The sequence below is a fragment of the Candoia aspera genome, chromosome 6, assembly GCF_035149785.1.
Source record: "Candoia aspera isolate rCanAsp1 chromosome 6, rCanAsp1.hap2, whole genome shotgun sequence".
Classification (NCBI taxonomy): Eukaryota; Metazoa; Chordata; class Lepidosauria; order Squamata; family Boidae; genus Candoia; species Candoia aspera.
This window is the reverse complement of record NC_086158.1, coordinates 77299711-77318292: the sequence shown is the minus strand read 5'-3', so window position 1 is coordinate 77318292 and position 18582 is coordinate 77299711. Positions and strand designations below refer to the sequence as shown.

General features: G+C 36.8%; 1 protein-coding gene across 1 annotated transcript in view; it reads left to right on the top strand.

Annotated features, from left to right (window-relative positions):
• The window catches only part of PCDH15 (protocadherin related 15), a 357851-nt gene extending 341349 nt beyond the window's left edge, over positions 1–16502 (top strand). The window contains exons 32-36 of the mRNA XM_063307469.1: positions 4551–4572; positions 5993–6031; positions 8336–8409; positions 9582–9717; positions 15787–16502. Of these exons, the coding sequence (XP_063163539.1) occupies positions 4551–4572; positions 5993–6031; positions 8336–8409; positions 9582–9717; positions 15787–16338 (823 nt within the window). The 3' untranslated portion in view covers positions 16339–16502. The remainder of the gene's footprint in view (positions 1–4550; positions 4573–5992; positions 6032–8335; positions 8410–9581; positions 9718–15786) is intronic.
• Positions 16503–18582: the final 2080 nt, after the last annotated feature.

Sequence of the window (18582 nt, the reverse complement as noted above, 5' to 3'; positions counted from 1 at the left end):
TTAAATTTACTTGGGGTTGAATTCTGGCTGTGCAAGTCCTATGGAATTGATTAAGGCACAGTCTTGTTCAGTTATCTGGGGAGAGCTTGAGTCTCCTATTCCTGAGGAAGTGGACCAAGTCCTCTGGGCAGTGGTGAATGCCTCTTTGCAGAAGGGGATGATGACACCTGCTTTGAAGGAAGTGGTGATTCATCCTCTTTCAAGAGCCATTGCTGGATCCAGCAGTACAAGACAATTTTCCTCCAGTCTCCCCAACCTTTTTAGGGAAGGTTGTTGAGAAGGTTGTAGGCTTAAGGCTCCAAGGGCTCTGGGGAAACAGATTATCTTGTCCCTTTTCAGGCTGGTTTAAGTCTGAGGTATAATACTGAGACAGCATTAGGTATCCTTATGGGTAATTTTTGGTGGCCAGGGACAGAGGTGAGATCTCCATCCAGGTCCTCCTTGATCTGAGGCTTTTGATATCATCAATCATGTAACCTTCTGGATAAGCTTAGGGGATTCAGGGTGGTGGGGCACTGTTCTTTGATGGTTCTCCTTCCTCCAGTTAATGGTGGTGGTGGTGGTGGGGATTCTAGCCCTAGGCCCTGATTTATGGAATGTTTCAGGGCTCAACTTTCTCCAAAGTCCTATTTAACATTTAGATGAAGCCACTGGGTGAGGTCATCCAATGGCATAGGGTTAAATATGCTGATGATACTTAATTATACATCCCTGCTCCTGGCTGCCCAAATTATGCTGCTGAGATTCTTTCCCATTGCCTGGAGGCTGTGAAGGTCTGGATGGGGAGGAACAGACTTCAACTCAACCCTAGACGACCAAATGGCTGTGGGCTTTAGGACACCCTGAATTTCAAGTCTCTCAATTATTGCTATTTATTAAAAAGGAATGCTAGGCCAAAATCTGGTATTACTGCAGCATATTGCAAATCCTAAAAAAAAGTTTATGGCATATATTTGAATTCATAAAACTAATTTATATAAGCAAAGGTGGACATGTAGATCTGAAGGACAGATACAGTCAATCAAAGGAGGCTTTTGAAATTTACTACAGGAGAACATTTTTTTTCAAAGTCTTAAATTATTCCAAACCAAATTGTCACCATTTTTCAAAATTAGTTTCTGGTGAATCTCAAGGGAATAATGAATCTCTAATCATCTGTGACCTTCCATTAGCAATTGGGTTAGTCAATACAATATAAGCTTGTTTACAAAACTTTTTTTTTTAACTTCAGCTCAGAATTAGTTCCTGAGATAATACTGTTACTCTGAAAAATGCTAATGCTTATAATCATAATCATAATAATACAGTAATAATTTATTAAACTGGTATGCCACCCAACTCTCAATGACTCTGGGCAGCTCTCAACAATCAAAGAAATTGCAATCATTACGATACAATAAAACATCAAAGATAAAGATAAAAGATGGCAAGCACAATGAAGCGAAGAGCCTTCCTCTCCCTCTCAAAAAGATCTTCATGGCTGTTCTAAATAACAGCAGAGCAGGGGCCAGAAAAGTAACTTTATTATTTAGTTTATAACTTGACTTTCTCTGTTTGTAAATACAGAAGGCAGCTTATATTTGGTGGATGTAACTAGATCTGGCCTGAGCAGCTTGCTTCTTTCCCCCCCCCCCTTTCAACTTAGAATAGATATTTTTAAAAAATTTATACAATTTATGTTTAATTTCAGCATTAAAATGCAAAATCATTTTTCATGTACCAGTAAACCCTAATCCCACTTTCTATTAGTTTTGGTTTTGCATTTCTGTAATATTTTAAAATAGTGCACACACACTTGCTGCCTTTCCTTCAGTCAAAGATACTTTCCGTACCTTCCATAAGGGAGATTTCTGACTAAATGCTCAACCTTATGCAACATGAAAACAAAAAGTTTGAATGTCACTTCCTGCGTTAGTATATCTAAAGGTGAAAATGCACCATGCAAAGGGAAAGTGTGTGAATGTTCACACATCCTGTACCTTTGCACGCAGCGTAAGATGAAATTGCACTAAGTGTTCATCTCCTTCTACATGTTTCTACAATGTACCATATAAGTATAATAAATTGTATGGCTTCTGAAGCCACTTAGAAATGGGAGATATTTTTTGCAGTCACGTGTTATTAACCTTGAGGACCAATTCATGCATAGTCAAAGACATAGTTGCTATTAACCTCAAGGACCCTTTCCTGCATACAGTAGAGAGACATGAATGCACTGGAAAATAGACTCCTGTTAAGGCAGCTCAGAGTAGCAAGGATTTCTGCAGCTCTGCTTGATCAGAGGCCAGAAGCAAAATATCTCCACCATACTATACTAAAAGCCTCTGGAAAATTTTATTCTGTACCCAGAAAAGTTGAAAGAATCTGATTTGAAAGAAAAATGATCCTTCCACTGGACACTGGGAAACAAGGCTTATGTGTCAAAAACGGAGATAGATAGTATCTTTCAAGCTTTCACATTTTAAATAATATTTTTTTTATGTCCAAGCCAAAAGGTAAACACAGACTAATTCTAAATTCTCTTTCCTGCTTTGATTTTGATCTATGCTTTTGTTCTGTTGTAAGATATTTTCAAACCAATGATGTTTATCTGAGAAACAGGAAATCCTTTAGATCTATGTAAACAAAACCATGCAGGCACAGTTAGCAGCCACTAAGCATTCTGCAGACTGCCTTCTCCCAATGTCACTTTGTTAAAGAGAAGTGAGACCTAAGTTTTCAAAAAAAGAAGGGGGCATTGGAAGATGTCATCCAGGAAAATAAAGCTGTGAGTTTCACTATGGCTTCAGTAGACCTTGAAATGTCATTGATAATCTTCATTTTAAACATTCATTATTTATCTATCAAATGGCCTAGAGCAACAATTCACCTCTAATAATCCTCTGCATAGAATGAATGCTAATTGAAAAGCTTTACAGATGGTAATATTAAAAATTAAATGTGATCCTCCAGATTGTTCTTTATTTTTCCCTTAGGTATGATAAAATTGTTTCTCTCATCTGCTGTCTTTCTCCTAGTTTGAACTTACCACAATTTTAAGCATTTATTCTTCTCAAACACATGTACTGTATATCCCAATTAAGCAAAAGATCCAAATAAAATAGAAAAGCCCCTATCTAGAGGATATGGATATACATACAAATATACATACATATACATATACATTCAAAATCAATAGTCTGTAAATGCATAATGAGGGGCCTAAACTGGCAATCCTGTACATACTAAACAGGAGCCAGATTGGATGGATGATTCCATTCCTTTCAGTAGCATTTGGAATCAATTCTGAGAATTCAGCTCAACAAACTCCCAAGAGGCATTGATTTTTCCCTTTCTTTACAACAACAAATTTGGTTCAAGAACTATTTAATGGTGTGCAAGGACACCACACTGCAGTACAATTTTAGTAATTGTAACTGAAATGTTGAGAGCCTGTTTGGTGTGGTGATTAAGGAATTAGGCTAGAAACCAGGAGACTGAATTCTACTCCCACCTTTGGCACAAATCCAGCTGGGTGACCTTGAGCCAGTCACTTTCTCTCAGCCCTAGGAAGGAGGCAAGGGCAAACCACTTCTGAAAAACCTTGCCAAGAAAACTGCAGGGACTTGTCAAAGCAGTTTCTGAGAATTGTACATGATTGGACAGACTAAAAAAAATGCAATGTTATGTTCTTCAACAAGCTTAAGAAGTGTAAGTGATTATCATCATCATTGCTCAATTGCAGACTAAATTTGTGCACAAGAGCTTCTGATCTACTGAACTGGTCTGAATTGTCCATCCCTATCAATCCTCTTTTTGATATAAGGGAAGTACTCATGTAACAGAAGTTCACTAGCTTTGTGAAGTGATTTCTGGGTAGCAGAGAAGCAGAAGCAAGGAGATGGAAATCAGATGTAAAATATGGATAGCAGTTCCAAAGCACAGATAGAAACTCCATTTTTCCTGTAATGAATTGCCAAAAGATGAAGGGGAAACTAAGACAATAATTGCTTTCAAGGCACCAAAGATTAAGATAACATATATAGCCAATATCAGACAAAACTGATACAGCCAGTTTGGTCTAGTGGTTAAGGCACCAGGCTAGAAATTGGGAGACTGTAAGTTCTAGTCCCACCTTAGGCATGAAAGCCAGCTGGGTGACCTTAGGCCAGTCATTCTCTCTCAGCCCACCTTGCCTCAAGGGGTGGTGGTTCTGGGAAAATAGGAGGAGGAAGAAGTATTAGGTATGTTCCCCACCTTTAGAGTTATTTATAAAAAAAGTAAAGGCAGGATTAAAGAAATCTAAAAAAAACCTTGTTCTCCTTAGCAATTTAGAATTCATATTTCCTTTATTCCATTATTCAAGTTCATAGTACTCCTATGCTAGATATATTTATGACCTATGCATTTATTGTTGCCATAACAACCAATCCTTTCTTTCTCAGTATTTTCAGTGGATTTACCCACAAGGTTCCCACATATTGTTTTTAATTCCTTTTTTGGAACATATATTTACAAATGTAGTAATTGAATTAATGTCATCTTTTTCTTTTCTTTTTCTTATTATTCAGACGTGGATATACACAGCAAGAGGTAAGATATATATTCCCTACATTTATTTTAGTAAAAAGTTCTAATTTATAGCTATTTTCTTCAGCCTAGCCTAAAGAATTTAATCCACTGAATTAGGTTATTCACCAAATACAAAATATAACATGTTATCAGGGAGAATTATGGATGTGCATAAGTCTTCCTGAGCTTTTAAATGTAGCACCTCTGGTTGCTTTTTCTCTTCCGTTTGCTACATACATTCCAAACTTTTAAAGTCACTAAAATACATTATTTATTATAATATAAAAATAATTATGACTTAAATGCTTTCAGAAAGGCTAAACACTAGAAGAAAGATTTATATTGTGCTACCCACAACTTATAAGAATGACCAGGGAGTATCAGGAATCCAGAAAAGATACACTTTTAGATATTATTCCTAAAAGTGTGTCTTTTCTGGATCCCTGATACTCCCTGGTCATTCTTATAAGTTGTATGATTAAGTGGCCAGTCTTGAGAAGTGTGAAGGGTGGAATCAGTCCAAGCTATGCTATTTTGTAACTGATTTTTTTTATTTGGACACATAAACTGGACTATGAAATATATAGAGCTTCCTTCACTTATTAATTGAAGCCTACACCTGGTGCATGCACTTTGAAATAAAAGTTCAACTTGTGAATTTGAAATGAATTCACAAGTTTATTCTGATAAGAATACTGAAAACTGTGAGGATAGAGGGATATGGAAAATGAAATATAACAGTTAGGGGTAGTGACCTTTTTAACAGGAGTCCTTCTAAAGTAGTTGTTGGGTGACAGAACTGAGACAGTTTGTCCTGCCAAAGCAAATCATTTTAGCAGCTTATAGGGACCTTGTTAATGCAACTTATAATGAAGCCACAAAAGGAAGTTTAGCACACAAGCATGTTCATTTTCTGAATCTGAGGTTGCTTTGCCCTTTGGCATTGAAGAAAAGCCACTGTGATACTGAACTAAATGATAGCTCTATTAAAATCCTAAACAAATTCACTGCTGTTATAATGATGTAAAGATTACTTTGCAGCTCTTCAGCTTCAGTAAAAATTATTTGCCTTTTACCATTATTTACCATTGCCTTTTACCGGAAGTGAGATTGGCTTCCTCCCTCCTGGACTTTAGGAAACAGCTAAAGACCTGGTTCTGTAATTATGCCTGGGGCGGGAGAGAGAGTAGCCATTCCTGGGGATGGTTAGTTCCTTAGAAGGACCCTGCTCGGCTTGCAAACCACAGAGAACTTCCAGCCATCGGGGGTTTTATCATATTTATTTTATTGTGTATTATAGTGTTTTACAGTTTTATATTTTTATTTATGTTTTACTGTAAACTGCCCAGAGTCCCTTTTGGGAGATGGGCGGTGATAAATTTGATAAATAAATAAATAAAATATTATGAACGTGTTTCTATTTATAATTTTTCTTTGTCAGCAACAGCAATTGCTGAGACCTTCTCTTCTCAGACCTGAGGTACCATTTTCTCCCTTATTCTAGAACTTTCAAAGCACTTTCTTAAGCCCTAGATTCTGGCACACTTTTGGGGACATATCTGTCTTTGTCAGCAAAGGAAAAGGAGATAAATATACGATATAACTATTTGGATGCACTGACATCTTGTTTGATGCCTTGCAATTCAGCTGTCTGATTTCAGGGCTTTTCAAGTTGATATATTTCTGTAAACTCTGTTGGAGTGTCTTTGGCCTTGTCCTTAATTCATTGTAGTCCCACATAACTGTTGTTATAAGGTTTCAGACAAATTACATCTTCACAAAATAGATAATTAGAAGTGGACAACGTATTTTACACATCATATTTGATATTTCTAATCCAGCAGGAGGGAAGGGAACACGACTATATTGAAACCCAAGCTAGTGAATCAAAGCAAAGAAGTGCCACCAGAGGGGTCCACAGGGTGTGGTCAAAAAAAGTCAAAATGGTGGCCACAACAGTGTCATTGGAGCTTCAGTTGCAATGTCACAGCTGCCATCTTGATCTGTTTGACCATACACTGCAAAAATCCCTGGGTGCCACTTAGCTTAGAATCCTAGAATTTGGGGCAGCTTAGAGTCTTCAAGTACAGCCATCGTTCAGTGCAGGTGTGAAGAGTAAGGAAGATAACCTTGACAGATATATGGAGAAACCATTATCTAGGCAAAAGGGGCTGGACCATTTTTTTAAGTCCAGAACAACTTAACATTCAGAAGCAGCTCAGGCAGATGCCTCTCTGATTCACTGGAGTACAAGAAGCAGGAGAGAGGATGGTATAGCAAAATCAGAGTTGCAAGGTTCTGTTATTATAGCCAACCTCAATAAAAGTAGTTTTAACCTTCCTGTGGAGTTGATTTCCTGGTCTGGTCTACCAGACAGCAGGATCTATTAGAGTTTCTCTGCCAGATGACAATCCAGTCTTTCTGTTTGTTTTTCTGTTCGTTTTCAAGATCTTCAGGAAAGAATTTACAACTTCATGTAGGTAACCTGTTCCTCTGTCTGACAGTCATACAGCCAGGCAGTTGCCCTAAATAGACTTGAGAATATTGAAATGGATCGATTGACAGGTGTTCCCTTCCATCAGTAGGGGGAAGTTTATGTGTCTGAAAGAAAGAAAAAGAAGGAAGGAGAATGTTGGGAGCAGTAAAAGCCCTTTGTCCTTTTCAGTAAATTACTTTGTGATGTTTTCCTGAAGAGATTGTGAAAATGCTTACACATACACACACAAAGATTTGAATTGCACATACCTGATATTATGAAACCTTCAGATCCAAGTGACCCTCATTATCCAGTCTCAGTTTCCCCAGTTTCATGTATCCATAGTTATATAGAAAATTATGTACTAGATTGGGGTATCTATGGTAACTAATTTCATGTATCCATGGTATTTGGTGTATTTGTGTGTGTTTTATGCATATGCATGGATTTTTGTACGTATGTAAAGTACTTTTTTTACAGTGTCGTTATATGCAATCTCATTATCTGCTGTTGTGCAGCCAGAACAAAAGTTCCACCAAGAATGAGTGCCAGCCTTACAGAATAAGTTATGAAAGGAATAAATCCCAAAATGAACATTTATTTATGTATTTATTTATATTTCAAATTTAGTCACCACCCATCTCACTCACAGAGCAACTCTGGGTGGTCTACAATAAATAGTGTATAGTTGTTTTATTTATACACACACACACACACACTAATATATATATATATATATATATATATATATATATATATATATATATAATATACTACTATAATTATGTAATGTCTTTTATAGTTTTGTTCAATAGCTGTCACATCCTGTGAATAAGTTAAATTCTTATTGAATGTTGAACAATATTTTTAAAAAATATTTAGCAATAAAGTAAAGAGTTGGGATAAGAAAACATGTTAAACAAGAGTGTGCATAAAGCACAATAACAAAATACTGTTTTTTCAGCTTTAGCATAAATGTGCACCATCTGTCAACTGGATCTTTTTGGAATTCTAAATAGAGTTGAACAAAATCCTAAAAAGCATTTATAGAGGGCATTGGCCTAGAATTACTACAATGTCAAATGTGAATTCTGAACAGAACCACAGAACTTTGAATGTTCCTGCGTCTGAGCATAAAGCCATATGGAAAAAATCATCCAGAAATGTCACTGTTGTTTTGATGGCCAAAGTTTAACCTCAAAAGGCCAAGCAACAATTCTCTTTATTCCGTTGCCATTTTGACATATTGTACTCGGGGCTGTTTACATTTAATTACATATGGATTTGCATATTCCTGTTGAATTGCAGGAACTTTCAATGGAGTCCGGTATTGATCCTGGCCAAGAGTATTATGGGCAAGATTACTACAGTTACGAACATGGGTATGATTCACTTTTTATTTTCAGTATGACTTCATAGATTATGACTCTCTACTGTTATTATTTATGGCAAACGTATCATGGCTGGAATCTGAAGACTATGTCCAAGAGTATTTAGCATTAGTTAATTTAAACATCAGACCTCCTTTATCAGGCTTCCTCAGTCATGAAGTACAATTGAAATGCAATTCCTATAATACACGACCTATCTGGAAGACACCAGATTGGGAAAGATTTACCTATCCATAATATTAACTTCTTGTCAAAATCCATTATGTTAAAAAGCACTTAACTCTGATTATATTCACGGTTTATGTTCAAGAATGAATCCTCATAGATAGGTAGTTAAAGTTTATTACAGTCATAGGCCAGCATCAATAAGTAGGTAGGTAACTTGGCTGGTAGATAGATTTGTGGATTATTGTTACGTTATTGGATCTAGTTGCATAAGAGATCTTCAACTGGTAAATCAAATAAACAACAAAGAAATTCTTTGTTAGATGTGATATAATGCATATACATTTTATTTTAGGATGGTGGTGGCATTATTTTTGTCTCCACATCACAGAACCCAAAACAAAGTATGAGCACCTGAAAGGTGACTTAAAATTCTTAAAAAATAATCTGTTCCAACATAAATACATGTTTTTCTCTGTTGATATGTTATCATACAGGAACTCTTCCTATCCCAAGCATTAGGCAGTAGAAATAATGTTATAGTCACAAATCTGGCTATGTTTTAATAAAGTTGAGGTATCTAGTGCATTTTGGTCAAATAGCTGTGCCATAAACTGGAATTAATGAGATTTTGTTTCTCGGGAAATAGGATGTTATGGTATTTATTACTTACCTTGTTTTTTTAAAATGCCTCCTTTTGCGTATACAACTTCCTAATATAATTATAACTGCAACAACAACTGCAAATCTAGCTGTTAGTATCTGATTATTACTTTTTTGGTTTTTGTTTATATCTGTGAATGTAGAATGTGAAGACATCTCTCAAGGGTAAGCCAAGGAAAAATTACGTCTTTCACTGGGCAAGGGATGGAGAAACTGAAAATGGTGGAATAAGTAAAAAGAATGTAGTAGAGAAGTACATTAGTTTGTCCTTGTAAATACATTTAATCTATTTGTATAAAAACATGGAAGATGTCTGTACCTGGCTTTTCCCCCAGGTACGAATTGCCTCAATATGGAAGTCGGCGGCGCCTGTTGTCTCCTTCTGGGATGTATGATGAGTATGGTGAAGTGGTTGTGGAGAGTGACGGTGGATATTATTATAGTCCACAGGGGACTTCAACAGAAGCAGAGGTAGGTTTGATGCTGTTCCAAAATTCATTTAAATTCATTGTTCTGTTAAGCAAAAGCTCTAATATTCTGTCCATGCAGTAGGTTACCGTTTTTGTATTCAGAGACTTCTAAGAATCCTAAAAGAAGCAAATGGAAAGAAATTCAGAGAAGGGAAGTTTTGCAGTTTTTGCTTGCATGCCCCAAGAAAGAGGCATGCTTACGTTCTTGAACTGTTTGAGATCATAGTGCTGGTAGAGCGGTCTAAAACCAGGCAAACTTCTGCCCAATGTGGTTTAATTTTGTTCTTCCTCAGCAGCTTGCCACCCCCATACCAATGATCTCATCCCATAGTCATAAGGAAGGCTCTTGTCTTTCCTGGGACAAAATAAATTCAGGGAAATGCAAAATTGCAAAGTGCAAAAATTGAACTGGAGGGGGAGTCTTCCCCAAAAACATCTGCTTCCATTCATTTATCTTAGGATCCATATCACTATCCGTGTTTGCATTTCTGCCAATCAAAAAATGTAGGAAAAAAAATAGAAAACCACACTCAATATATTTCTAAATAAGGGCCTCAAACTACCACATTCATGAAATCAGAATTAAAATGCAACACAGACTTTTGAAAAGTTCAAATATATACAAGTGGATCCTTTAGTGCTTATAATACTATAAAGTGAATGCAGGAATTCTAATCAGCAGACCTTGAAACTGTCATTCATTATATATTTCTTAAGTGGATCATCTATCATTATTTCCTGCCTTTGGAATAATAACCAACTGACATTATCTTAAGGCCAAGGATTAGTTCATTTATTATTTCTGTAGTAACATTTTTCCCCTCTGAGCATTGTAGAGGCCTAGTTGCATCCAGTAGCATAACTGAAGTGGCATGTTAATTAATGTGACTGTTGTTCTGAAATAAATACATCTTCTCCGTCCCTGAACTTTATACCACATTAGTAACTGTTCTTTCCCTTACTGTCTTCAGGATGTTTAGTATTGGTAGGCTGAATACACAACAGCCAATAACTCATGGGGAGTAGCATATATTAGAGTTTCATTCCGCTAACCAGCTATACCACATTTATAGTTATATATAGGCTACTCCCTAAACCCAGGATTTTTAAAAAATATATGGTTTTGACATCTCCTATTCTTGTTCAGATCTGTAGTACCCTCTAGTGGTCAGAGTACTAATAAAAATGTTTATCATAATAAAATTCAAGTTTTTCAGCTAATGGATGGATAATCTAAAATCCTTTGTAGAATATCAGGGTGATATGAGATATATAATTAAAGGGGAATGATCTCTGCTAATCCCCCACATATGTGCTCTTTCCCATTACAAGTCACACAAAATGCTCCCAAACTAGAGTTTCTTTTAGGAAAATATTATTGCCCATATTACTTGAATACACAGCTATTCAAGTTTTAAAAAGTAATAATAATAATAATAATCATGCTTATTGAGGCAAAGGTTAACTGCCACCGAGGGAGTTTAACAAATGCTGCACAGACATTCTAGACTCAAGTTTCCTGTGATGCTGTAGAAATTGTGATCCACATGTTTATTTTGGTTCTAGGTAAGTGCTGGATATTAATTGCTCCATTTTTTCACTCCCTGTGTATTCTATGGTATCAAGTTTCATTCCAAAAGGTTTTCCAAAATCATGCTGAAGCCATATATAAATTCCATTTATATAATTAACAGGGGACAAGTCAAGTTGGAAGAACTGTAACCCAGAAACCAGGATCTCAATTAGCTCTTAGTACTATAGGTAAAGAGAAGACTGTAAAAGAAGCTCCAAAGCAGGGAAGGAGAAAACTAAGAGCAGTGATGCAGCTGAGCCGAATAGCAGTTAGTGCTCACAGGCCAGCAACAACTGAAGCAGCACCATCCCCGTGGAAAAAAGCAAAAATATCTCCAATGATGCTACAAAAAGGAAGAAGCAAAGATTCTGATTATGCCAAGCTAGTGGCAGCACACCAAGTGGATGGAGGTTTCCAGAAATCAGCAGATGATGTACCATCTTCAAAGAAGCTTGGCCCTGCATCGAAATGTGCTAGCGTTTTGAAGAAAAGTCAGGAGCGTGGTACCTCTGAGGAAGTAAGTGAATCTGAATCTAAGTCAGGAATCTCAATTAGTGTCACAGCTGAAAGCGAGTACGAAGGTAGTGATTATGGAAAAAAGGAAGGAAGAACGTCATCTTCTATGACTGATCAGTCTACATCCTCATCCTCATCCTCTTCATCAGAAAGTAGTTCTTCAACTTCTCAATCAGATAAAGATTATTTGAAAGTTACACTAGACCGAGATGAAACTACTGAAAGCACGGTGGACTCTGATGAAGAACATTCAGATTCATCGGGATCCACATCAAGCAGTGACTCAGAAGACGAAACAACCAATTCTCAGAGCAAAGTTTCTGACACTGTGGAAGATGATACAGAGTCAAAAATCTCATCATCAGTACAAAGTTCCATCAGCAGTGAAGTTACTCCAAAGGCAAGGAAGAACAAGAACTCTGGGTCCAGTTTCAAAAAACATTCTAGAGCTGGAAGTGAGTTTGATGATGCAATAGCTGAAATATCTGAAGATACTGAAGAATCGCCTTCAGCTGTAGAAGAGGAGGAGGAAGAGGAAGAAGGAAAAGAGGAAGAAGGAGAAGAACACGAGGAGGAGGAGGAGGAGGAATCAGGTGACTATGAAGCCATCTCCAACAGTGAAAAAATTGCCTCCAGCCAACAGTCAGGGAGCAGTGAAAAGGAGATTGATCTAGATGCTAGTGAAAAGGAGAAAAGCACTATCAAGAAATCAACATCAGCAACAGTTTCCAAAGAAGACATGAAAAGTGAAAATATAAAGAAAAAAGTCCCTGCAGGATATTTAGGGGAGTCAGCCCATGATACCAAAGATGTTCCAGATACTACAGAATCAGATATTCCTAGTGATTCTACATCCTTTTAAAAGAAAAGTGAGACTATAGTTAGACAGTTTGAAGTAAAGTGGGTTTTTTTGTTTGTTTGCTGTGCACTCTGTATTGCTTTTTGCAAATGAGAAAGCGTTATGAAAATCTCACAGAACAAACTAGGTAGACAAAATATGGAAGTTAATCATACTTTTGCAGAAGTTAAATTACATGTTCCAGTCTGAAAAGGTCAAGAGGCCTCAAGAATTAAATATGTATAATATTCTTATAAATCCCTCAGTACCATGTGAAGCATTCTAGAATAAGGATATTGGGGAAATAAAAAAAGTGTATATATTGGAAAATATACATACAGATAAGAATTTTCAAGTACACTTTTTATTTTAGAAATGCTGCTAGATGTGGAAACTAAGGTTGGAAAAACGAGCCAACTCAAATTCGTCCTCATCAGAGGACACAACCAAGAAGACATATTTAATGAATGTAGCCTGCTTTTAATTATGCACCATTTCTAGATTACAGGAACATTTATAAAGTTTATTTTGAAGCTATTTCAAGCAGTATAAATCATAGCGCTTTCTGGTTCATTTGATTATTCAGCAGTAGAGATGTTTGAAGTGGTGTGAACTGCTGTGACCCTTCTTTCCAGTGATGGTTCATTCACACAAACAACTTGTCCCATGATGCTTAATTATGTGAATTAGTTGTGCACTGAAACATATGTAAAATACTATAATGCATGGTTTGCATTTCCTAAAAATGCATGCATGCTTTTAAAAAACAATTCTATTTATAACCAATCTTTTCACTGTAAAATTGTTTGCAAATAGTCTATCACTTTATTCCTGAAGCTGATAGATAGTTTTATTCTTTTGCATGGAAATTAATCTTTAACTAGACTGGTACTTTTTCATTATACTTCCTTGGCTAGTGCTAATTATAAGGATAGACTCTCTTACTACAATCTTTAGCTGCTTGTTTCTGAATTTCATATTTGGATAAAATAATGAATTTAAGTGATGAGATACATGTACATATTAGATCCTTGTGGTCAGAGCTGTTTTGTATGGACAGTCACATTTTCATTTTTTCTAATCATGTCCATACCTTGCACTTCCTTGAGACATGAAAATTATTGTTTCATTTGATATAATGAGCCATGATAAGAAGAAATATCAAGTGTTCTTCATAAACTCTTGTTACTATATAGTATTTTTAATGACTTATTCTGGAAAGAAGCAATTATTTTTTAAAATATTAACCTTATTTGCATGAGTACCACCCCTATTGCTAACAAAATTTGTCATTTGTCAGTTTTAATTTTGTGATCATGTTGATAGTTGAATTATGTCATAATAAGGCTATCATGCATGGAACTTTAAGTAAATCCTCATTATCTAATCATGGAAGGATGTGCATCAAGTTATGGGAGTTTTGAGCTACCAGCTCAAATGAACAAATTTTGGAAACTAAATCAATGCTGAGAGATCCCTCAGTAGGGTGTACAGTATCCCCTACAGTTGTTTTATGATTTATAGGAAATGTCAGGAGATACCTACAGATGTAGCTCATCTGTTCCTCAAGAGATACCTTCATATGATTGAAACATGGAGGTGATGCAGGCACAGAGACAGATATACAGAGGCCCTTGTGAACCCTTTTGAATTTTCAATATTTCTGCATAAGTATGACCTTAAAGGCTGCCCAGGGTCACTTTTTTGTGAGATGGGTGGCCATATAAATTTAATAAATAAATAAATATTCTCCACACGTCCTAAAACTAGATAAGAAGAAAGATCCCTGAGTCATTTTCTGACTCTTCGGGGGACGCCGCTTTTGCGACGTTTTCTTGGCAGACTATAAAGTGGGGTGGTTTGCCATTGCCTTCCCCAGTCATAATTACCTTTCCCCCAGCAAGCTGGGTACTCATTTTACTGACCTCAGAAGGATGGGAGGCTGAGTTGACCTGAGCCAGCTACCCAAGAATCCAACTTCTGCTGGGATCGAACTCAGGTCGTGGGGAGAGTTTTGGTTGCAATACCGCCACCTATCACTGCACCACATGAGGCTCATAAAACTAGATAAAGAGAACCAAATTAAGTGAGTCAAAAACCTATTGAAATGTTTCAGAAATACTGAAAATTCAAAAAGGTTCGCAAACTTTTAAGCACTACTGTAAATATATAGATCAGAGTTTCTCAACCTTGGCAACTTGAAAATGTGTGGACTTCAACTCCCAGAATTCCCCAGCCAGCACCTATATCACTGATAGAGATTTGTACCCATGTTCTATCCATAAATGGCACCAAAGGCCATCCCTAGGTATTTCTTCCCAAGTTGGAACATTTTAACTAATATAAACTCAAGACTAACTTCAAGTATATTAATTTAAGGTCATTTTCAGTATGCTATATAAAATGTCATGATATGGTGAAGATCTGTGGAGTCCTTGGTGCTCTCTGAGCCTTGTTGTTTTCTTGCAGACGTTTCATTGCCAGACTAGGCAACATCTTCAGTGCAAAGAGGGAGTGGGCCTTGCTCTCAGTTTATATACCGTGGCTTGCCCTGCTTGTGTTGGTCGGGGTGTTGTTCTCTCCTTGGGAGTTCTTCGATTGGGCTGTTGTTTGCTGCTTGGTTGATTGCCTGAGTTAATAGCTCCTTGATTAGGATGTATTGTGCTGTTTGATGGTTCATCTGGTCTAGTCTGCCTAGTCTGGCACTGAAACATCTACAAGAAAACAACAAGGCTCAGAGAGCACCAAGGACTCCACAGTTCAACCCTGAGCTACAAATATTTGCTTCGAATGATAAAGATCTTATATTCTCTACTTTCCAAGTTCCACAACAGATTGTCACTGTCTCCTACTTTCCACATGATTAAAAATAAACTTCCTTCATGCTACAAACCAGAGAGGAGAAGATGTTTAAGGGAATCATTGTTTCCTACTAATTCTCTCAATGTTATTACAAGTTATGCACCTACCTTCAGTTTCCAAGAGCATGTTGTGAGCAACTAGTGTAAACTGATACATTAATCAGAGGGACAATCATAAATCTTATTTCTATGCTTTAGTAGAGACAAAAAACTAGCCTTGTTCTGCGTTAAAAATAAACAAGGAGGTACTTAAATAATTTCTCTCTTTTTGTTGTCCTCCAGTGGGCCAAAAAGAAAAGGATTAAGTTGGTCCTCGATCCTGAATATGAGTCCAGCTCCACCGGAGAGGACAGTGCCCCAGAAAGCCAGAGGAACCGTCTCAGCAACCCCAATATTCAAGCCAATATCAATGGCAATATCTATCTAGCCCAAAATGGGTCAGTTATTAGAACCCGTCGAAGCTGCTTTTCGAACAATTTGAAGGTCACTTCTCCTGCAAGACTGGGAAAACAATTCAAGAAGCTTGATAAGTTAGGAGTAACACATGAGGAAAACATCCCGCTGAACACATTTCCAACAGGGGCATCATGTAACGATAAACTGAACACCAGACCCTGTAGTGTTTCCTTTGCTGCCTCTGCTATAGACCCGGAGAACACAGCAACAAAAGCAGGGGGAAGCAGATTGAAAAGCACAGAACCCCAAGAGTCCGTTCTTGATCATGAAGGTATCAAAGAAGCTTTGGAATTGCCCAGTGATCATGCACAGTCAGATGATGAAGAACTCTGGATGGGTCCTTGGAACAACCTTCACATACCAATGACAAAACTGTGACCTCTCTTTTTCATTTTAATTTTTATTCCCATTTATAATAATTATAATAATAATAAAACCACTTTTTATCGTCACCAAGGGAAACCGTACAAACTTTGTATTGTGCACATAAAGTTGTATACTTCAAACAAAATGCTTTAAAGTAAAAGGAAAAACAAAACAAAACAAAAAAAGTCCAGAAAATTTGCACTCACGTTTGTACTAATTAATTTTTCTTCCCAACAAGTCTTTCTGATGGGCTCCAAATTCACTGAACAAATACTCATTAAAATGGACTCGTTTGTTGGCTTCAGAGTTATTGCCTAATAATAACAACCATAAAACAAATACTCGAATTGACCGTTCAGTGTTTATAACCGAAAAGGCAACCGTCACATATTTGATTGATTGGTCTGTAAGACCCACAGAAGCTTAATTCACAACATGTAGACATGCATCAGGTTGACCTAATAATAATGACATATTCTTTATGTTCCAAGTTGTTTCCAGACTGTAATGATGATACCATGATTCTTTTTTGACTATATCCTGTACCAGCTAGACTCACATTGATCATTCCAAGGTTAGCTTTGATCTTGTCGGGATTTATTCCTTCTTTGAATTATTCTTTATAACATATTACAGCTGCCTTTGAAATTCATTATATTCCTTTCAATGTGCCTTATACCTAATCAGAATGTATTCAAGAATGTAGCCATCAGCCAACGCTATACCTTTCTCTGAGCCATTTATTCTACAAGCAATATTCCATGTCCTCCAGATGATTTTGTCCAAATTCAGGTTGACTCAAATTTCTTTATAGTGACAGATATATTGTTATAGTTCACCTCAAGATCTCCTCCAGTTTAGAGCATGGTTTTTGTTTTTTTTAATACTCTGGAAAGGGATATCAGATGGTATATACATATACTGTAGTTCCATTCAGCTGGGAAAAAGCACTTTGATTCTTTTATTCTGTCCATTGTTAGTGGACAGAAAGGACTTTGCACAAAAGGTTTCCATTGTGGCTATCAACGCCATTTTAGGACCACTTGCCAGGGGAAATCAATATGATGGGAATGAGGGTTGGGTAGATTCGTATAAAGTTCAGCATGTACTGATGCAGCTATGAGAACTGCTTTATCACTGCTTCATTGAGCACATAACCCAGCAGTCTGTAAGTCCATTTTAGATTTAAAGAATGTCTAAAATTAGCGGGACCAGTGATGGCAAGCTAACAAGCCATATGGGAATTTGAAAAGCCAATAAGCTCCAGATCCTTTCATGCTCAGCCTACGAAACTCCATGTTCCATTATTGAAATCTGCTGCCTTTTGAATGGACTAAAACTGTCTTGATCTGTCTTAAGCCAAACAACTGTATGCTGATATCAGCACATTAAAAATTCTGCACCATTTGACCCACTGTACATTCTCAACAGGTTTGCCCTGTTAGTCATCCAAGCTTCCTGCAGTACAACTTCCTTATCCTACAGGATTACCATCATTGTTCCTACATGTATAGCCTTGCAGATGAGCGCATGGAACCGCACTGCAGAGTGGGTTCAGAATATTAATTGATCACTCTAACTGTACTTACTATTTAACTGCTTGAGACTCACTACATTTACGCCATAATCGGCTGCACAATCCATTCAGTGTACATTTTTAAAATCTCACATTTATAAGGGCTGTTTAATAAACAAAGGAAACAATCCAGACCTCTCCGCATTATAAATTATGAATATTTTTCTTGGATAGGATGCTCAACTGAGGTAAATCAGCATAACTTTACTGAAGCCAATGGAGCTTTGTAAATTTACAGCTGCTGGGAAGATTTCATAATGGAATTCTGAAGCTATAAAGCTGCTCTAAATGAAACATGAAACAGGCCCTTGGTATCAGCAATATGCTCATTATATAACGCAATAACCTCTATGTAGATCCATTGAACGGAAGATTAAAGATGACGCTAAATCATTTATAGCAGGGATTTTGTGATAATTAATCTTTTTTATTTTTATCATCTTCACTGGTAAAGCTCTTCCCACCCGTGTTTGCATAAGTTCTGTTTGTTTTAATGTCATTGTCTGGAGCTTGTACAATTAATCTTTAAAAGAAAGAAAGAAAAAAGACCACACACACACACAGACACATTATGGCAAAAGTACCCAGAATTAAAATGGGAATGATTCAGGTATATGAATTATATCAAAAGGCACAAATGATAATTGAGCAATAAGATCCATATAACTCAGCTACCATTG